General features: G+C 41.4%; 1 protein-coding gene across 1 annotated transcript in view; it reads left to right on the top strand.

Moving 5' to 3' along the window:
• Window positions 1-12003, top strand: part of anos1 (anosmin 1) — a 40829-nt gene extending 28826 nt beyond the window's left edge. Inside the window, exons 7-14 of the mRNA XM_004557863.5 lie at window positions 862-1067; window positions 2442-2586; window positions 4466-4612; window positions 7032-7120; window positions 8235-8406; window positions 8679-8899; window positions 9529-9670; window positions 10793-12003. Coding sequence (XP_004557920.1) covers window positions 862-1067; window positions 2442-2586; window positions 4466-4612; window positions 7032-7120; window positions 8235-8406; window positions 8679-8899; window positions 9529-9670; window positions 10793-10851 — 1181 coding nt within the window. The 3' untranslated portion in view covers window positions 10852-12003. The remainder of the gene's footprint in view (window positions 1-861; window positions 1068-2441; window positions 2587-4465; window positions 4613-7031; window positions 7121-8234; window positions 8407-8678; window positions 8900-9528; window positions 9671-10792) is intronic.
• Window positions 12004-16970: the final 4967 nt, after the last annotated feature.

Below are 16970 nucleotides of genomic sequence, written 5' to 3'. Positions count from 1 at the left end.
CTCCAATCAGGCCAATCACTGCGAGAATGTTGATAGATTGATGAGAGCTGCCACGGCTTTGATGAAGTCCCGACCATTCTGTCATGCCGCTGTTATTTATATAGTTCGGTCATATCATCTGAATGCAATTTCACACTACTATACTTTGTTAGGGCAATTTGTAAAAGCTGACTGCTTATTTATATTTCATGGCCAGCATCAGCTGGTTTGGAGAACCGATGTGTCCGATTGTGTTTTTTAGAGTGGATTAAATGTGTTTCAGGTGGGAGAGGGCAGGAGAGAGGAAAGCCAACTGGGTTGTGGCATGAATCATTTTCTCATTACAGAAAGACCGTTCCCCTTCTGGTCTGTCATCTGGCATGTAGCCCTGCCTGTCCTCCTGCACCAGGCTGACATCGGCCAACAGCAGTAGGCTGGGTCGCTGCACATACGGACTCATACGGTTCAGATCCAGCTTTACGCTGGACACATGCATATTAGTAGGAGTACTGGCATTCTAAGTGTGGACCGTGCAGCCAGAGTGAGCAGCATGTGTTTGTTAACCCTTGACCTGTACTCTCAGTCCTGCCGAACGCGGTCATAGAAATGACACGACACCTGTCATAATACCTCACGACAGATTGTTAATAGGGGACTAATTACTTTGCACAGTGCCATGCGTGTTCCCCTCCTCAGCTGTGGAGGTGAAAGGTATCTTGGGTTGTAATACTTTTTACCTGAAAAGTGCCTTGGACCAAGATTTGCCATATCCAAGAACTAGAGGTCCAGTTTGTTTCCATCTCTAAGTGTTAACAGATGTATTTAGAATCAACACCAACTCACAGTGTTGTTTCTGTGTCTGCGTTGTTGCTATGTCTTCAGATCCATCTGCCCCTCCCAGCCCGAGCAGTCTGTGTGTCACCAACGTGACTCTGGGCGAGGAAGGCCTGGTGACAGTTCGTCTCAACTGGACATTGCCAGAGGAGCCCGATATCCCCATACATCACTACAAAGTGTTCTGGAGCTGGACCGTGCCCACCAAGTCCATGGTGCCATCCAAGAAGAAAAGGAGAAAGACCACCAATGGGGTAATCTCCTCACTCTGTCTGAGTGATGTGTTCTTTTTCTTTCTTTCCTTTATCCGGTCTCTAAGACTACGAGGGCTCTTCCAAGATTATTTCAGCATCTTTTCTCCCAGTTTCGGTACAACTCTGTAAATATGCTTGGGCCCGCAGTGGGGGAAAAGATAAACATGGAATCGGAATGATATTTATTTATATGTGTAGGGAAGATCACTTATCCTCAGAGTGATACAATAAGTTCTTGATTGTTTTAATTCCTTACGCTGATGAAAGAACCCTTAAACACAGATTTAAGATTTGAGAGAAAGCACATTTAGTGTGATGGATAGCCTTGTTTAAAGCAATAAATCACAATTTCAAGGTGTGTGTATGTGCTTCTTATATCGATGTTTGTACATTTCATTTTCTGCTGCTCATTATTTGATTGTGTAATGTAGTTATTTTAAAAATCTGTTTTCTTACACATGTTTTAGCTGTTAAATCCAGCTGCATTCAAAATTCTTAACTTATTACTTTCTTTTCAATCATTGCAAAGTATATTTAAGACATTCTTTAATAATGACATGAATAGCATATTTAGAACGAATTGTGCTGATCCTCTTTATTAATGCCTTTGTTATTCTTTGGAGCAGTTTATTTTGCATGCTAGAACATTTTGCTCTCAGCTGTTTGTAGCAGCCAGAAACAAGAGTTTCTTTGGCATCTTTTTAAGCGTAGACATTACACATAAATCACATGACCAAGATCACTGGCTGCTCTCAAAAATGGAGTACTTGTTTGAGCTTTTACACAATATATCCATTAGCATCTGACCTGATATGGTATAGATGTGGCTCAGGAGGATGTCATTAAGAGACTCGGCCAAAAGCTCGGATAGTCCAGACCTGCCTTCATAGAGTCTTCTCCTGAATTAATTTTTGAAATGCATACCAGATGTGCCACAAAGGAGATAGAGGTGGTAGACACCGGACACCTATTGACACATGTACTACTGGTTTCCACTTTGGCACCTCAGGGCTTTGAAAGCAGCCTGCTGGCAGAGGAATGTCAAAACACCCACAGTCAATAACAAGAACTCATCAAGTTCATGCTGATGGAGGAATGCTAGAAGCCAAACACAGTGAAGAAGCCCTGGGAGGCTCTGATAACATGGCTCTGTCTTAAGGCCCTAAAGGCTATCTCCTCACCACCATCCCCTTTTTCAGCTCCACATGTGTTCTTAATAAGTAGGGCTTTCCCACAGGCCTGTGTTGTCTGGCATTGAGCTGGGCTGGAGCTGTGGCTGGTACAGTGACTTTAAATATAAGCTCATGTGACAGTGTGGTTACATACAAATGGCAAAAGCCAAGTGGGTTTTTTTTTTTTTTGCTGTTTTTACAGGCTCAAAACTGGGTAGATCTGGAGGGACTGGAACAAAACAGCAGTTACACTGTGGAGCTGCAGGCTGTCACATACTGGGGGCAGGTGCGTCTGAAGAGCTCCAAGGCCTCCCTTCACTTCAGTACCAGTCAGAATAATGACTCAGGTAAACATTATTATCCTATTCTTTACCCTTGCTAGACGCGTGGCTTCGGGAATGACAGACAGAATGTCAGTCGGTTGATGAAATTCTGAACAGACATAAGTCACATCGTGAAAATCCAAATAACTGATTCTGCCTTGATTCTCGTGACTCTGTGAGCCTGATTAATTTTGGTGCCTGAATCCCTGTCAAATGTTATCAAGCATTTAATCTGCACCCAACTGATTTTTAAATGCTAAACAGCACATTATTTTTGCACATTTTAGCGCGTAAAGGGGCGTTAACATTTAACTCAAACTACCAGTGTGCCTGAGTGTAGCCCCGCAGATCTGCTAGCATGGTTGGCATAAATCATGAATTCATTTAAAGCACGTTTATGAGATGGTCCTAAAGGAAGAGCAGCTAACAGAGAAAAATGGCTAAATTAAAAACCTGCTGTATATATTAAAAAAAAAAATTGTAACAGATTCACAATTATAGAATTGAAACAACAGAATTCTGCTAATGCACATTTTTCCAAGATTGCACCCAAAAACTACAACCCATGATAGAAGTATAGTTATCAATATGGAAATTTGCACGTGTGCATAAGAAGCAGTTGGTGTGGTGGTAGATATCAGATGGCTCATATGATGCATGAAATCAAATGTGTAGTAATTGGCTTGTGGTGCATGGCATCATAATTGCTTACATAAAATATTTTTTCCCCATAACTTTTGTAATAAATTTACACTGAAAAGAAAAAAGAATCTTACATTATTTGGGGGTCAGCACAGACAGTGAGCACTGTTGCTTCTCAGCAAGAAATTCCTGGGTTTGAATCCACCATCTGGATGGGGACCTTTCTGTGGGGAGTTTGTATGCTCTACCCATTTTTGTCTGGGTTTTCTCCCACAGTCCAGAGACATGTAATTAGTGGGGTTGGGTTAACTGGTGATTCTTAGTTGCCCATAGGTATGAAGGTGAGCTTGAATGGTTTTCTGTCTCTAAGCTGGCGACCTGTCCAGAGTGTACCCTGCCTCTCACCTTATGCTAGTTGGGATAAACTTAAGCCTCCCTGCAACCCTGAATTGGATAAGCAGAAGAGGATGGATGGATGGAAGGGTGGAAGGATATTATTCTGATGCCTTCTGTTGAAAACAATGAAAACTGGAAAAACAAAACATGAAAGTTGCATTTTTGGAATTAAACTCCTGAGAGTCCAATATTAACCAGAAGTTACAGAACTGGAACTTTTATTTTAATCATAATCTTTATGTTTAGCCAAAGCTCCTTTGAAACTGACACAACTGAGGTTAGGCACTCACTGTTGATGCACAAACAGGGCCACCGCTACCTGAAATCAAAAGAAACTTGGATGAAGCTGCAGCTGTCTAATTGCTGAGCCATATGGGATTTGAGAAAACCATTTTAGCTGAATCCAGTTTTCTTTTTTGTTTGTTTGCTTTTCATGATAGCTGAATTTTCCTAATTTGAGATAAACAATCATCATGAGATTTGCAACGAAAAAAGCTGGAATAGCTAAGATACACTGACAGCACATCTGCAATCATTTGGAGTTCTTGAACTCTTGGGAAGCGTAGGCCAAGCCTCAAAGGTGTGTGTGTGTGTGTGTGTGTGTGTGTGTGTGTGTGTGTGTGTGTGTGTGTGTGTGTGTGTGTGTGTGTGTGTGTGTGTGTGTGTGTGTGTGTGTGTGTGTGTGTGTGTGTGTGTGTGTGTGTGTGTGTGTGTGTTACAGCACATTTGTGCATGAAGAACATGTTGTTCACTGGCGTAATCTTACAAAGAAATAATAGTGTTTCTGTTACCATGCTGGACTGTTTTCTGCAACATAGTCACTTTCATGTCTTAGCTAAGAAACATTTCTCATTTCTCATTCCAGCAAAATCTGTGCTCAAGTCAAAGAAGGAGGAGATATCCCCTCTTGGTTCGACCCTGGCCAAACGCCCTTCTGGCCCTCTAGAAGTAGGCACGCCCTTTTACCAGGACGGCCAGCTGCAGGTCCGTGTCTACTGGAAGAAGAGAGGAGGTGAGCTCCCTACTGTAGTGATTTATGGCTTCGTTAGAATCTAATTAGCACCCCATCATGCCCATCAATCACTATGACTCATGTGTACCATAATAAAATGTTATGACTGATTCCCACTTACTCAAACAATCGAAATTTGCTTCTTTTTTTTATGAATGTGGTATCAGATGGTGTAAATGAAACAATGTGTCTTTGTGAGAGCTGTGTAATGTGAGTGCTGGGCAAAAACCGCACACGGACGGGTAAAGCAGAGCCACCGTTTAGTAAAGAACAATAAACACACAGAGTCAGAGCTGTGCAATGGGATTTATTGACAGCTGTATTTAATAGATTCTTGCCTTCGCATTAGCGTTGAAGCGGTCGATTTTCTTTTTACGAGACTTGATGTCATAGAAAGCGGGCTTGGTGGTGGATTGAAGCACTGTAACGGGTTAAAAAAAACCTATAGGAATGGCTGTCTCTGCGGCATTCACTCCCAAAAACTTTCTGTTAATACCAGAATGAAAATATGGAAACCTTGAAAGCGATGCTCTCAGGGTAACCTGTCAAGTCCCATTCACTGGTCTATGTTATGTTACTAATATATGTCATCGCCCAAGCCAAACTCCACATCTTGGAGTCAAGAATGCAAACCCTGGCTGAAGGAGAGGCCTGGTGAGACACCAACTGCTGAATCAGAATGAGGGGGGCAGGTTATGGAGTTGGCCCAGAGCTGTTAGCAAGGTTGGCCTGGTCTCAGAGAGCTGAGTGATGCTGACGGGATCAAGCATGCCTGGGGAATCACGGTGTTGCAGAGCAGAGCTAATCCCAGTCCAGCTTCTCTTTCTGTGTCTTGTTTCGTGGGTCCCCGTCCGCAGCGTGTGCATCACTGGCACTCATTAGTCTGAGTGATGACCCTGGCTTGGACTCTGACAACGTGCGCTCCACTACCGTAAACACACAGACATACGGATGGCCTCAGGAGGGCTGAAGAGTCTCTGGACATCTGGCTTGTGTGACAGAGAAAGCGACAGGTTAACTGAACCATGATTAAACTCTCATTCATTGTCTCTGTGATTCAAAACAGCCTAGCCTCTGGGTTGTGTCCAGCAGACGAAAGAGAACCATGTTGTACACGAGCTCAGATAATATATCTGTCTGCCTAACACCCAGACAATAGACGGCAGATCAGCTGTGGCGGGACTTCAGAGGCTGGCTTCCAGTCATGATTTATCGAACGCTGCTGCGGTTCCGTTCTCTACCTGATTTCCATGTCCTATTTCTTGTTTTACATACCACTGCCCTCCTTCAGTCAGACCGGGCTAGGCATATCTTGTTTATGTTCTTTCCCCGATTTCCCGGTTCCCTGTAATTCCTCTCTTCTGCTTCCAAAGAGCTCTGGGGCTTTAAGTGCCAGATCTGTGTCTAAGCCTTCAAAGGACCCCTTTTATCTGCAAACTACAACCCAGGCCCCTACTGAGGGGTGAACATAGCACAACTCAATTATTAATCAGAGATGTATTTCATATATTCAAGGGACACAGCTGAATGAATAATAAATCCAGTAACATAAGATGAGGTAGATAAATATTGCTGATGAGGTTGTGCGGGGCTACTGTACAGTAATGAAGTGAATGCTGTTTCGCAGAAGCAGGATTTGGACCACGATGAGCTTTTCAGCAGACAAAAGGGCAGATTTAGGAAGCTGAAAAGTTGTAATTGATAATTGCAAAGACAACAAATGGAGTTCACTCTTTTTCATGTTAGGAAAGAGATACCAATAGTATCTGATCCCAAACAAGGAAATCAGTGATTTCAGCCTGTCAGATTTGCTTCTGATGTCAGATAAATGTTTGATGGCTGCAATGCAATCCTAAGTACAGTTGCTTAAATACTAATTTTTAATCCACTGGAATATGTCATATCCACCACTGGGAGTAAATCGAGTGTTTCTCAAGCATGTGGCAAAAAGTTCAAGAACTGAAAAAACATCAAAATCAGCCATGGTTGCATCTGAGCTACAGCCACTTAGTTACTCATGCTCTTACTGTGCTTGTGTGGGTTTCCTTTGGGTACCCTGGCTTCCTCTCACAGTTTAAAGACGTGCATGTTAGGTAATTGGTGATTTTTAAATTGGCCGTGGTTATGAGGTAGATGAAGTGCTCAAAGTGGGCAGAATGACACACCGGATGAATATCTGCTTAAATGTGGCTTATGCTCTGAAGCACTTTGAGTGGTCATTAAGCCAGAAAAGTGCTAAATAAATGGCAGTCCATACGTGCTGTAATAATACACCCATAGTTTTTTGTAATGTTTTTTTTAATGCACAACTTCCCTTTCTTTTATATACACATCATAATTAAATTATATTAAAAAAAATAACTGACTACTGAGTAATTTCTCTGTTACATTCTCTATTCTCCTCCTTTCTTTGTTTCAGACTCCTCTGTGAGTCGCTACCATGTCCAGTGGATGCCAGAGTACTGTAGCCACAACGAGACCCAAGGACCACAGAAGTCCGTCACGCAGGTCAGTCCCCAGAAGCTGTTACGCACCACTTCCAGCTGGGGGTCCTTTCTCGTAGGGCAGCGCATTAGAGAAGTGGCGTGGTCAGAAGCTTTGTGCTAAGCAAAGCATGTGCCTAAGCCTTTGTTTGATGCTCAGGAAGAATAGCTCCACTAAGGAAAACAACTGCGCCGAGTGAATCAGGAGCCCTGTTGTGTTAGATTTGCACCAGGCAAACCAGTGGCTGTTGTTTTGAATATTATGAGTCAGTCGTGTGGTCACGCATGCGGTGTGTTGGCCAGTAACTTTTATTTACTTAAACAATGTTTCCCAGAATTCAGCAGCCCCAGCCGTGCGGCTGTGTGGGGCTTTGTTTTAGGATGCAGTGTTGTCTGTGTTGGAGAGCTTGACACAGAGAGGGTTAACTGTTTGTGCTCAGGCTGATACGTGATGGCAGAGGCCTGGTAATCAACGCATTCTTTAGAAACCAGCACCGTGGTTGCTAGGAAATACATTTCCATTTTCTATAGATCACCAGGAAGGGTTGCAGCCTTGTGCTTTTATGTGAGCACAGTGCCTCATTCACTTTTAATCAAAGCTGTTACATATCAGTGAGAATATATATTATATATATACACACACCCTTTCCCTAAGGGCTGTCTATTAATGGAGGCCCTGTTCTATTACTGAAAGTCTAAATCCACTACTCACCGGGGGTTTTTGTTTCACAGAGAGCTGAGAAAAGCTTTTCTCATTCAGATCAATAGATGATTAAACTTAGAAATTAGTGTCAGTGTTACATGGCTCCAAAGAGCCCATTAACGTGGATTTACAGGCATCTCAAATTAGGCATGAATTCGTTTTGATCGCTGCTTCTTGTTGAGGTTCTTGTGTTTATGCTGTGCCACATTTGGAAGCTATGAAAAAATCATTTCTATTACAGTTTGAATAGGAGAATAGTAGCCTAACCCCTACCATGTGAGAGTTCAAAGTAGTCCTCCAGTACGGTACGTGTTCCTGGGGCCTGAGTGGGAACGTGATCTGCGCTGTGTATTTAATTATCTCCCAAGCTCCATGGGACCTGACCTGGGTGACATGTCAAAGTCATCAGAACTGAGTAATGTGTTTCTTTGCACAGGAGAACTACATCAACCTCCCAGGCCTGCTGTTCTCCTGCAAGTACAAAGTCACTGTTCACATGCTGAAGTCCAAGAGGCGCTCGAAGGACGAGAGCACCACTTTCCTCACCCCATCCTGCGCTACCATCCGGAGCAAGACTCACAAACACATCCCCTGCCCAGGAGAGGGAGGTGAGTAGTCTGCTGTTTGGGGGATTTTAAAACCGACCGCATTAGTGGAGACAATACAAAAACATTTGTTAGAATATCATTATTATTATCATGATGATGAGAAAAATCTCTATAGACTTAAAATATAGGTTTAACACGTTCAGGATAAATAGTTTCTCACATAACCTTTCTTACAAAACCAGAGTAGCTGTATTTCTTTGTTAATTTGTCAGTCTTCACGGATGTTTCCCAAAAATGTTTCTATAATAATGACACCAACTTTGTCCTAACAGCTTCAGGGCTTCCGAAAGTTCTTGCTAAACCTGAGAACCTGACGGCTTCCTTCACGACCAATGAGGGAAACATCACCGGCAATTTCCACTGGCGCGTCTCTAGGTTGGCTCCCCATCAGCGAATCACGGGCTTCCAGGTCACCTGGGCTGAAATCACAACTGAAAGCCGGCAAAACAGCCTGCCCAACAGCATCATCTCCCAGTCCCAGATCCTGCCACCAGTAAGTCTGTTTTTACTGAAGCAGAATTGGAGTTTAGCTAAAGTTTTGAATGTTAATATGGTTTTTATGAAACCACAGGAGATCGTGTTGTGACAAGACTATTAGTGTGTGCAACAGGAAAAGAAATGTATCTGTCAGATGTGACCGTGATTTGAGGATAACGCTGTTGTGGCTTCTTTGCATGAATCGTTTGATAAGTGGTAGTATGTAGACAGACACGGGGATAGATCTGGGGAAGTTTTTTGTCCTGCTGGAAGTTCTCCTCCTCTGCGCATTCATCTCCCTTCACGTCTGCCTCTTTCATCCTCCGTGAAAGCTCTGAAAAAGCTGCTCTTTGACATAATCTGTTCCATCAACAACACGTTCCGCCTATCTGCACCTCCCAGCCTCTAGAGCTTGTCTATAAATAAAACCACCCACCGCACACTTTATCAACCTGGCAGTGAAAAGAGATACAGACAGCCTTATGAAAACAAAGTCTTTGTTTTTGTCTGTGACTTGTGCAAAGACGGCTACACTCCCCTCTTTTGCGGCCCATTCACATTAAAGTCCTGTCAGAATCAAAGGCGTGTTCTGTTGCATTTCATCTGATTGCATGTCGTCTCCTGCTCCCCTCCTTCGTTTTGCAGGATCATAACTTGCTTGTAGTGTCCAACCTGCGGCCGTCCACCTACTACAGACTGGAGGTGCAGGTTATAACAACTGGAGGAGAAGGTCCTGCCACGGTTAAGACCTTTCAGACCCCGAGCATACTGCCTGTCATACAACATCGTAAGTAGCAAGTCACTGTCAGCTTCCATAATTTATGAGCTGCACCTCAATTTGCTCAGTTGAAATGATAATGCCAGCGATTCAACATTTGAAATTCATATTGAGACTCTTTTGTTTGGTGTCTGTTACTGTTCAGTCCTAATAGCATACTGTAGATCTTCTATTTGTAGCTGCTTAAACCATGGCGCTAAACAGTTATGTTTTGTCTTTGCAGTAAATATATGACTATATATGGTATTAATGCCTAATATAATGTGAAGTAATGAATCTACCTATTTTCCTCTGCTGATTGTGTAAATCAGCATGTTTTTGCTGTTACTGAAAGTAAAATGTAAATGTTAAGGTGTTGTGTCAACAGTGGCGTTGTCATAGCTACATGAAAAGCAATGTAGGTGTAATATACACATCTCATTATTAGGGCTGTTACAATATCAGGTTTTCCCATCATAAATGCTATGGCCACAAGAGTTTAAGATAATAGTATTATTGAAAAGTCACATTAATCTTCAACTTTTATTTTTTATTGTAGGAATGCCACTATATCAGAAATGTAGTAGTCAGTACCAATATAAGTAAAACTACATGATTCTCAATAATCGGCTTCAATATCAGAACAAAATTATCAATCAGTCAAATCAATTATATAAAAAAGAGCATTTACCGAAAAAAAAGCAAACAAATAAAAAGAAAATTAAGTAAACAACACAATGTTAAACTGTACATATAGGGACGTGCCAGCACAAATCCCTATCTTTCTTAGGGCATGTGCAAGATCAGCCTTTTATGCGCCTTCAATAAACCACCAAGCAGCCAGCAGAGTTACAACCGTCAAAGTAATTCAGAGAGGCACCAAGCCTCAGTGCTCATCTAGGAAAATCAAGGTGGCTAAAGGCTGACCTGCCTAAACATAAAAAAAATTTGAAACTATAGGTGATTAGCAACTGTAATATTACTGAACAGTAATTACATTACATATGTTGCAATAGGGGAAGCTGTAGTTAAACACCAGGTTTCATATAAGTGGCAAAAAGAAGCGCATTGCTACTCCCTGAAAAACCAATTCAAAGTGATTCAATCTGAAGTCGTATCTGACAGTTCTTTGAATCTGTGTGTTTTTTGAAGGACCAAGGCTGCGGCAGCACCACTCTCATCACCAGAAGCCGTCGGTAGAGAGACACTGAGTTTGAAGTCGAGGCAAACCCAGTAGGAAGAAGTACCAGTGGCTCTCTGCTCCTGTCTGTCAAAGAAGGAATGTGTGGAACCAAACAGAAACACAGCGCACCAGACCATGAACTGACCCCCCCTTCTTGTGAAATATGGGTCTATCTCCTCCAGGCTCCACAACACGTCAGCTATTCCTTCATAACCCCTCTCTCTTGACTTCCAAGTAACCGGAAGGGGTTTATCTATAGAGTGAAATTTATATTTTGAGGTCTCATATTCCGCGTTGGTTAGTACACAGCTCCCCAACTTATCCCATAAGGAGTTCATGTAATAAGTAAAACTAGATCCAGGAACCCCAGAATTGGTGATGAAGCAGTCATTGTAGACAACAATGACTGATTTAGATTTGGCTATTACACGGTTGAAATAAACAAAATAATTTGGGAACATGTTTGAAGATGATGGAATATTCGATAGGAAATGCAATAAATGTAAAACAATTAATGAAGAAAGAAAAGTAGAAATTAAAGTATTTATTTTGTGTTATCAGTTAAAGAGGCTCTTTGGCACACAGTCAGTACTGATGGTCAATGTAACTAAAGTCATCGTTGTCTAACCCAGAATATTTCGCGTAGTACGTTGCATGTAGTACATTTGATTTTAGAACTGTAAATGATTTACTTGCTTCAAATTGAAAGCTTGTAATGGTTTTGCATGACAGCCGTTAGCATTCTGTTGGCATGAAATGTCTGTGTTACCTCTTTTCAATATGTTAGCAATATTTCATTAACAGATTAACAAAGAATTATATTGGAAGTAATATGTAATGTTTATTAATGAAATTATAACTTGTGTGGAAATGATGAATTGTACATGTTCTTGGCTGTAGAAATATTTGTCGTGACAGTCAGTGAATGTCTATATTTATTTATGTGTGTATTACAAAGTTTGGTTTGGATGTGTGTGAATGTGTATGTTTTGTGTGTTTTAGCCTCATTTTTTTTTTTCTTTTCTTTTTTTTTTTTTTTTGGGAACTGGCAAAAAAAAGAAAAATCTTGTAAAGACATTTTGTAAAAATGGAAATGTAAATACGGTCTTATGTTACATGTTATTTTTCCATGGTAGAAACTGTACAAACTGCTAAGTAATAAAATAATCCTTAACCTGTGCCCTCTTTGCTGTTTGCTTTAATTGAAGCTGCTAAGAGAAGTAAATAGACCTGCTTCCCCTTCCAATACTCGAGTATTTGGCAATTACTGTTGCTTATTTTGGCTGTAAACTCCATCGTGGCAGGCTCTGTGTACAACATATTCACTGATCGGTCCAGGAGCCTGAGACACGTGCTCTCTAAGTCTAAATAAACAGGTCATCTAGCTCAGCAGCTCAGCCTGAGTGAATTTGCCATTGCCGAGGTTGGTCAACATAATACGCTGCTTCTCTGAGCTCTTGTGTGTTTGAAAAGCGTTAAACGCCTCTTCTGCTCAGCAGCCTTTCCACCATCATAAAATGAGAAGTGGGAATGTTTACAAGAAATTAAAGCGTGCGACACAGTTGAGCCTAATGTACTGTACACGCATGGAGGGTGTGATTTCTGTGCGTGTGAAAACCTCATGCTGAGTTATTTGTGTATGTTGGATGAAAGCCTTGTGAATGAATTTTCGATAATCCTAAATGCTAAACGGTGTTTAATAGTTAAAGTGTGTAGAAGTACTTTAAGTTTTTTAAAAAAAAATGCATTTTATCATATCTTTCCAGGCCTGGAGGCATGCATTGTATTCTACTCAAATTAGTCTCAGTGATTTCTCACTTTTTAAACTTACAATGAACCATTATTGCATTAAGTGCATCTTCACTAGATGGTGGTTCGGTCTCCTTAATGTCCTTTTCACAGAGACTCAAAACATTCAAACCACAGGATTTGTTTGACATGTAAAATGTGATGGTTTGGAAAAGAGCAACTTCTTATCAGTTATGTTGTTCCCATTATAAAAATCAGAGACTAAAAAAAACCAACCCCCAGAAATGTGTACAAAAAATTAAATGCAGGCTAATTGGACTCTGTATCATGTTCTGTTATTATATTTCTGAAACTCATACAATCTGTTGGAGGGGCAGAGACAGGGTGCATGCTAGACAGTTACAGAGCTAACAGAAAGAGACAGACAGACATTTACAGCTACAGCCAATCCAGAAACACCAATCAACCTAAACGATGTGTGTCTTTGAGAGGAAACTGGAATACCTGCTTAGCACCTCAGAAAGGCTCAACCCTGGATTCAAACCCAGGATCTTCTCCCTTTGAGGTGACAGTACTCGACAATTCAAAGCATTTTAAACACAATTTTCTATTAATATATAAATAGTCCTTTAAGGAAGTATGTGCCCTGTTCTTTAGGACTCTCTCCTTGAAAAAACAATAAAAAAGTGCCTTATTTTAAAAAACGTATTGCGGCTTCATTCATCTTTTATATATACTCAGTGTCGACTGGTAAAACACAACCTTATGAGTTGTGCACACCTTCAGGCTGCACGTTTGAATGTGATAAATGGACAGTTAGTGTCTTCTTTCAAGGCTGCTACTGGCAGCTTAGATTCCCAAATTTGCTGTTGCAATTAATCAGTGTGATTAATTGTTATCGCAAACGCGAGCTTATTAATGCAAATGTGGCTATTATACACTGGAGAGCTTGTGTCTGTATAAAGAGGTTGCGGTGTTTGCATATTTGTGTTTGCTTGTGCTTGTTTTTCTAAGTGTGGGTTTGTAAAGGGATGATGCCGTCCAGATGTTCAAATCTCTGGATGGAAGTCGATTCTCATCATCATTTTCCACAGCAAACAGCAATTTATTCCGAGCCCTTGTGTTCACACGTTCGGCCTCTTCAGTCAGTCAGTGCTTCACCGCTCACTTCTCAGGGATGTTGTTTATGTACAGTTCTATTATGTCGAAGGAGATTAGTTTCTTGGTCTGTGCACACTAATCCCTCTCTCTTTTCTAGGAGCCGGGCCAGTGTTTAGCGAAGGCTCCTTTCTGTGCGAGCCAGCCCAGCCTCTCTCTCTTTCAGCCTGTCACAGTCTCTCTCTACACACACAAAATACCATGGCCCTCAAGTGTGAAAACCTCAAAACAATAGGGCCTCCAGCCTCCTTTGAGGCATGTTGCAAGATGTCCAAGTCTCAGAGGACATAAAAGAAATGGGGAAAAAAAATGCAACAACTAAATAATAGGCCGGTCGTTAGTACCAAAGCTTTGTCTCTGATGGTAAAAGGCCAACGAGGGCTCATACACTTTGCATGACATTGCATCTTTATTGTAAAAATCAGGCAGGGAAAATTTGGGAAATATTGCTTTCAAATGTAAACGCGCAATTATATTTATTTGCCTCTGTGGATAATCCCACGGAGTTAAATATTTGCCCATCTTCTGGTTGACATTAGGGACTTTTTTTAAAATAGGATTGAGAATATCACAGTGAGTCCTTTCAGAGGAGCACAAAGATAGGCTGTTTCTCCCACACATTTCCTCTGACCTCTCGGCACCCGTTCTGCAGATTAACATTGCAATGAGCCATGCATCGCTATTTATCGATCTAAGCAGCTTTTATGGGTCATTCCACGATACTTGACAGAGCGACTGTAACACTACTCCCTAAAGGATGGATGGAATTTAGTTTTAGATGATAGGTACAATCCTAGCGTGACTTTGAAGTATGAGGCAAAAAAAATAAAATTGATGGACTTCACTTTCCCTTTTGAGATCACACCGATCGTAACCTGAACAATTTGAAAGCTCCAAATTTCGCTCTCATGCGAGTTTCGGGTCAGTGAGATCATCGAGCAGAGACAAGCGCTCCCTCCAGATTACTTCCACCTGGACTTTTGTGCTGCTACTCCATCAATATGATGAGATGGAATATATTGTCTGTGAGACTGATGAAAAATAACCAGAGTGTTTTCCCCCTCTATTAGGAAAAGCAATGTTGCTTTAATGCTGTGGTATGGTGAGAAATCTGACCTTGCCCTGGGCAGTGGCATGTTTCTGGTTAGGCTCTGGTGAGTGGGACCAGGCAGGGGACACATGAAAGGATCTCTCTGTCAGGCCGCAAAGATGTTCAGTCTGAGTCTAATGAAGACCAGAACACATATCCAGATCGGAGAACATGCATGCCACACACTATACAAACACCAGGGCTACAACACTGTTGACAGCCACGGTCTTCTTTCCCTGTTCTTTAAAGGCGGACAAAGTGAAAAGCATGTCTGTTCTGTGATTAAAAGGCAGCAGGACACTGAAGCAAAACTGCCACATCCAAAGACAGACAGACAATATTTTTCTCTCTCCCTTTTTTTCTTTTCCTCTGCGGCTCTACAGGGAACTTGATTTCCTGGATTCAGTGCCTGGAAAATGCTTCTTCACAGTATATTTTGGATTCAATTTGTTGAGCTGGGGTTGTACAAAGGTGCAGAACTGTTTTTATTGTGAGGTACTTCTGTGCTATCAGTTGTGAAACAATGCAAAAGCTCTCCAATAGCCTCAACAGTGTAATGTTCATATTTGTCGACACTTTGGCAGAAAGATGTTGATTTAGGGTCATTTGGTGGTATTTGCAGCAGAGATACAGTATGTTGGACTGCTAGAAAAAGATTTGTGAACAGATTAAATGACATCACTATCACTGACCTGTTATTTTAATTATGGTAGTAACTACATAATTTAATGTATTCTTCTGGAGGTAGTAAAAGTGATCCACAACAATTTAAGTATAACCCCCGCACACTCTTTCTTAACCCTGATACATTTACTAAATCACAATATGTCCACATACATGTAAGTGTGGACATTGTGACACATACACACACACAGAGACACTACATGTTACAAATACTACTGCACAATATGAGATAGATATACTGAAACAAAAATTATACAACGTTTTTATAAGATGTTATAGGTGCATAAATGTTACATGTTGGTCATTTTAGCCCGTTGCTAGGAGGTTGCTAGGCAACATGATGACGTAATATATGATAAAGACAGCAGCCATCAGGGGCCATCAAAGTATAGCAGTACATCACAATGTATTTTACAATCTGATTATACTACTGATTGAGGTAACACAAGACTACAATATAGAGATATTAAAATATGAAATAAAAATCTGAAGTGTGAACCGATGATCCTGACAATAAATTAACACGCCGCATAAATCACATGTCTATCATCTCTATCATCTGTGGGCATAAAATTATGGACACTCAAAAAATCTGGTTCTTTGCAGTTTGGGTCAAAGGTAAGCGAGAGGTCCGATATGTTTGTGTTTACAAAGAAAACCAGAAGAATCGTTATCTAGATGCTTATTTCCAAACCAAACATCATTCTCTGCAGGCGTACAAAGTGAAGAGATCAAGCAAGAGTATCATCCATCTGGGTAAGAGCTGTTTAAAATCCCCCCTGATTAGTGCTAATCCCCTTGATGCGCCTTCCTGAGAATAAACACATACTGACCCAAGTGACCCATTCCTAATTAATGAAGTTAGGAAGTTTGCTATGCAATCATCAATACACTGTGGCCAATCCTGCGCTAAGGGAGCTCGCACTAAAGCTAACTTTGCTATATGATGATATATTTAAAGGTAATAACTCAAATTACAACAGCTGACATTTTAAATTGGGATCAATGGCTGGTGTCAGCTTTTCACCATATAATACACCCCCAGGCATGACTAGCAAAGAGGGGAAACTTTCTGTCTTGTCTTCTTTTCTCCTATGAAGCCTTTGTGTAGGGTCGCCTCAGAGGCGAAGCGCAGTTCACAGGTCAGCCGTACCCAGGAGGATGGACGGCAGTGTGAGGGCAGGACCCAGGCTCGAGGACAAGGAAAGGGTCAGGGGTTGAGTTCAGAGGGAATCCACACAGAGGATGTTGAAACAGATATTGTTGGGGGGCAGAGCTTCCTCCACTTTTCCCACTGGGTTGCCACAAAGACAAGGCGGGCACAGAGAGACACACATACAAACGATCCAAAGGTGTTAATGATAGAGCACATGTGCTCTTCAAAGTGCGTTACAGTAAAAGAAGAAATTATGACAGACATCACTTGTAGTCTAAACACGGCGCTTCAGTGCCTCTGTGTCTTCAAT

The sequence above is a fragment of the Maylandia zebra genome, linkage group LG16 (genome assembly GCF_041146795.1).
Source record: "Maylandia zebra isolate NMK-2024a linkage group LG16, Mzebra_GT3a, whole genome shotgun sequence".
Classification (NCBI taxonomy): Eukaryota; Metazoa; Chordata; class Actinopteri; order Cichliformes; family Cichlidae; genus Maylandia; species Maylandia zebra.
Note: the sequence above shows the minus strand (reverse complement) of the source record. Positions and strands in the feature narration are given on the sequence as shown.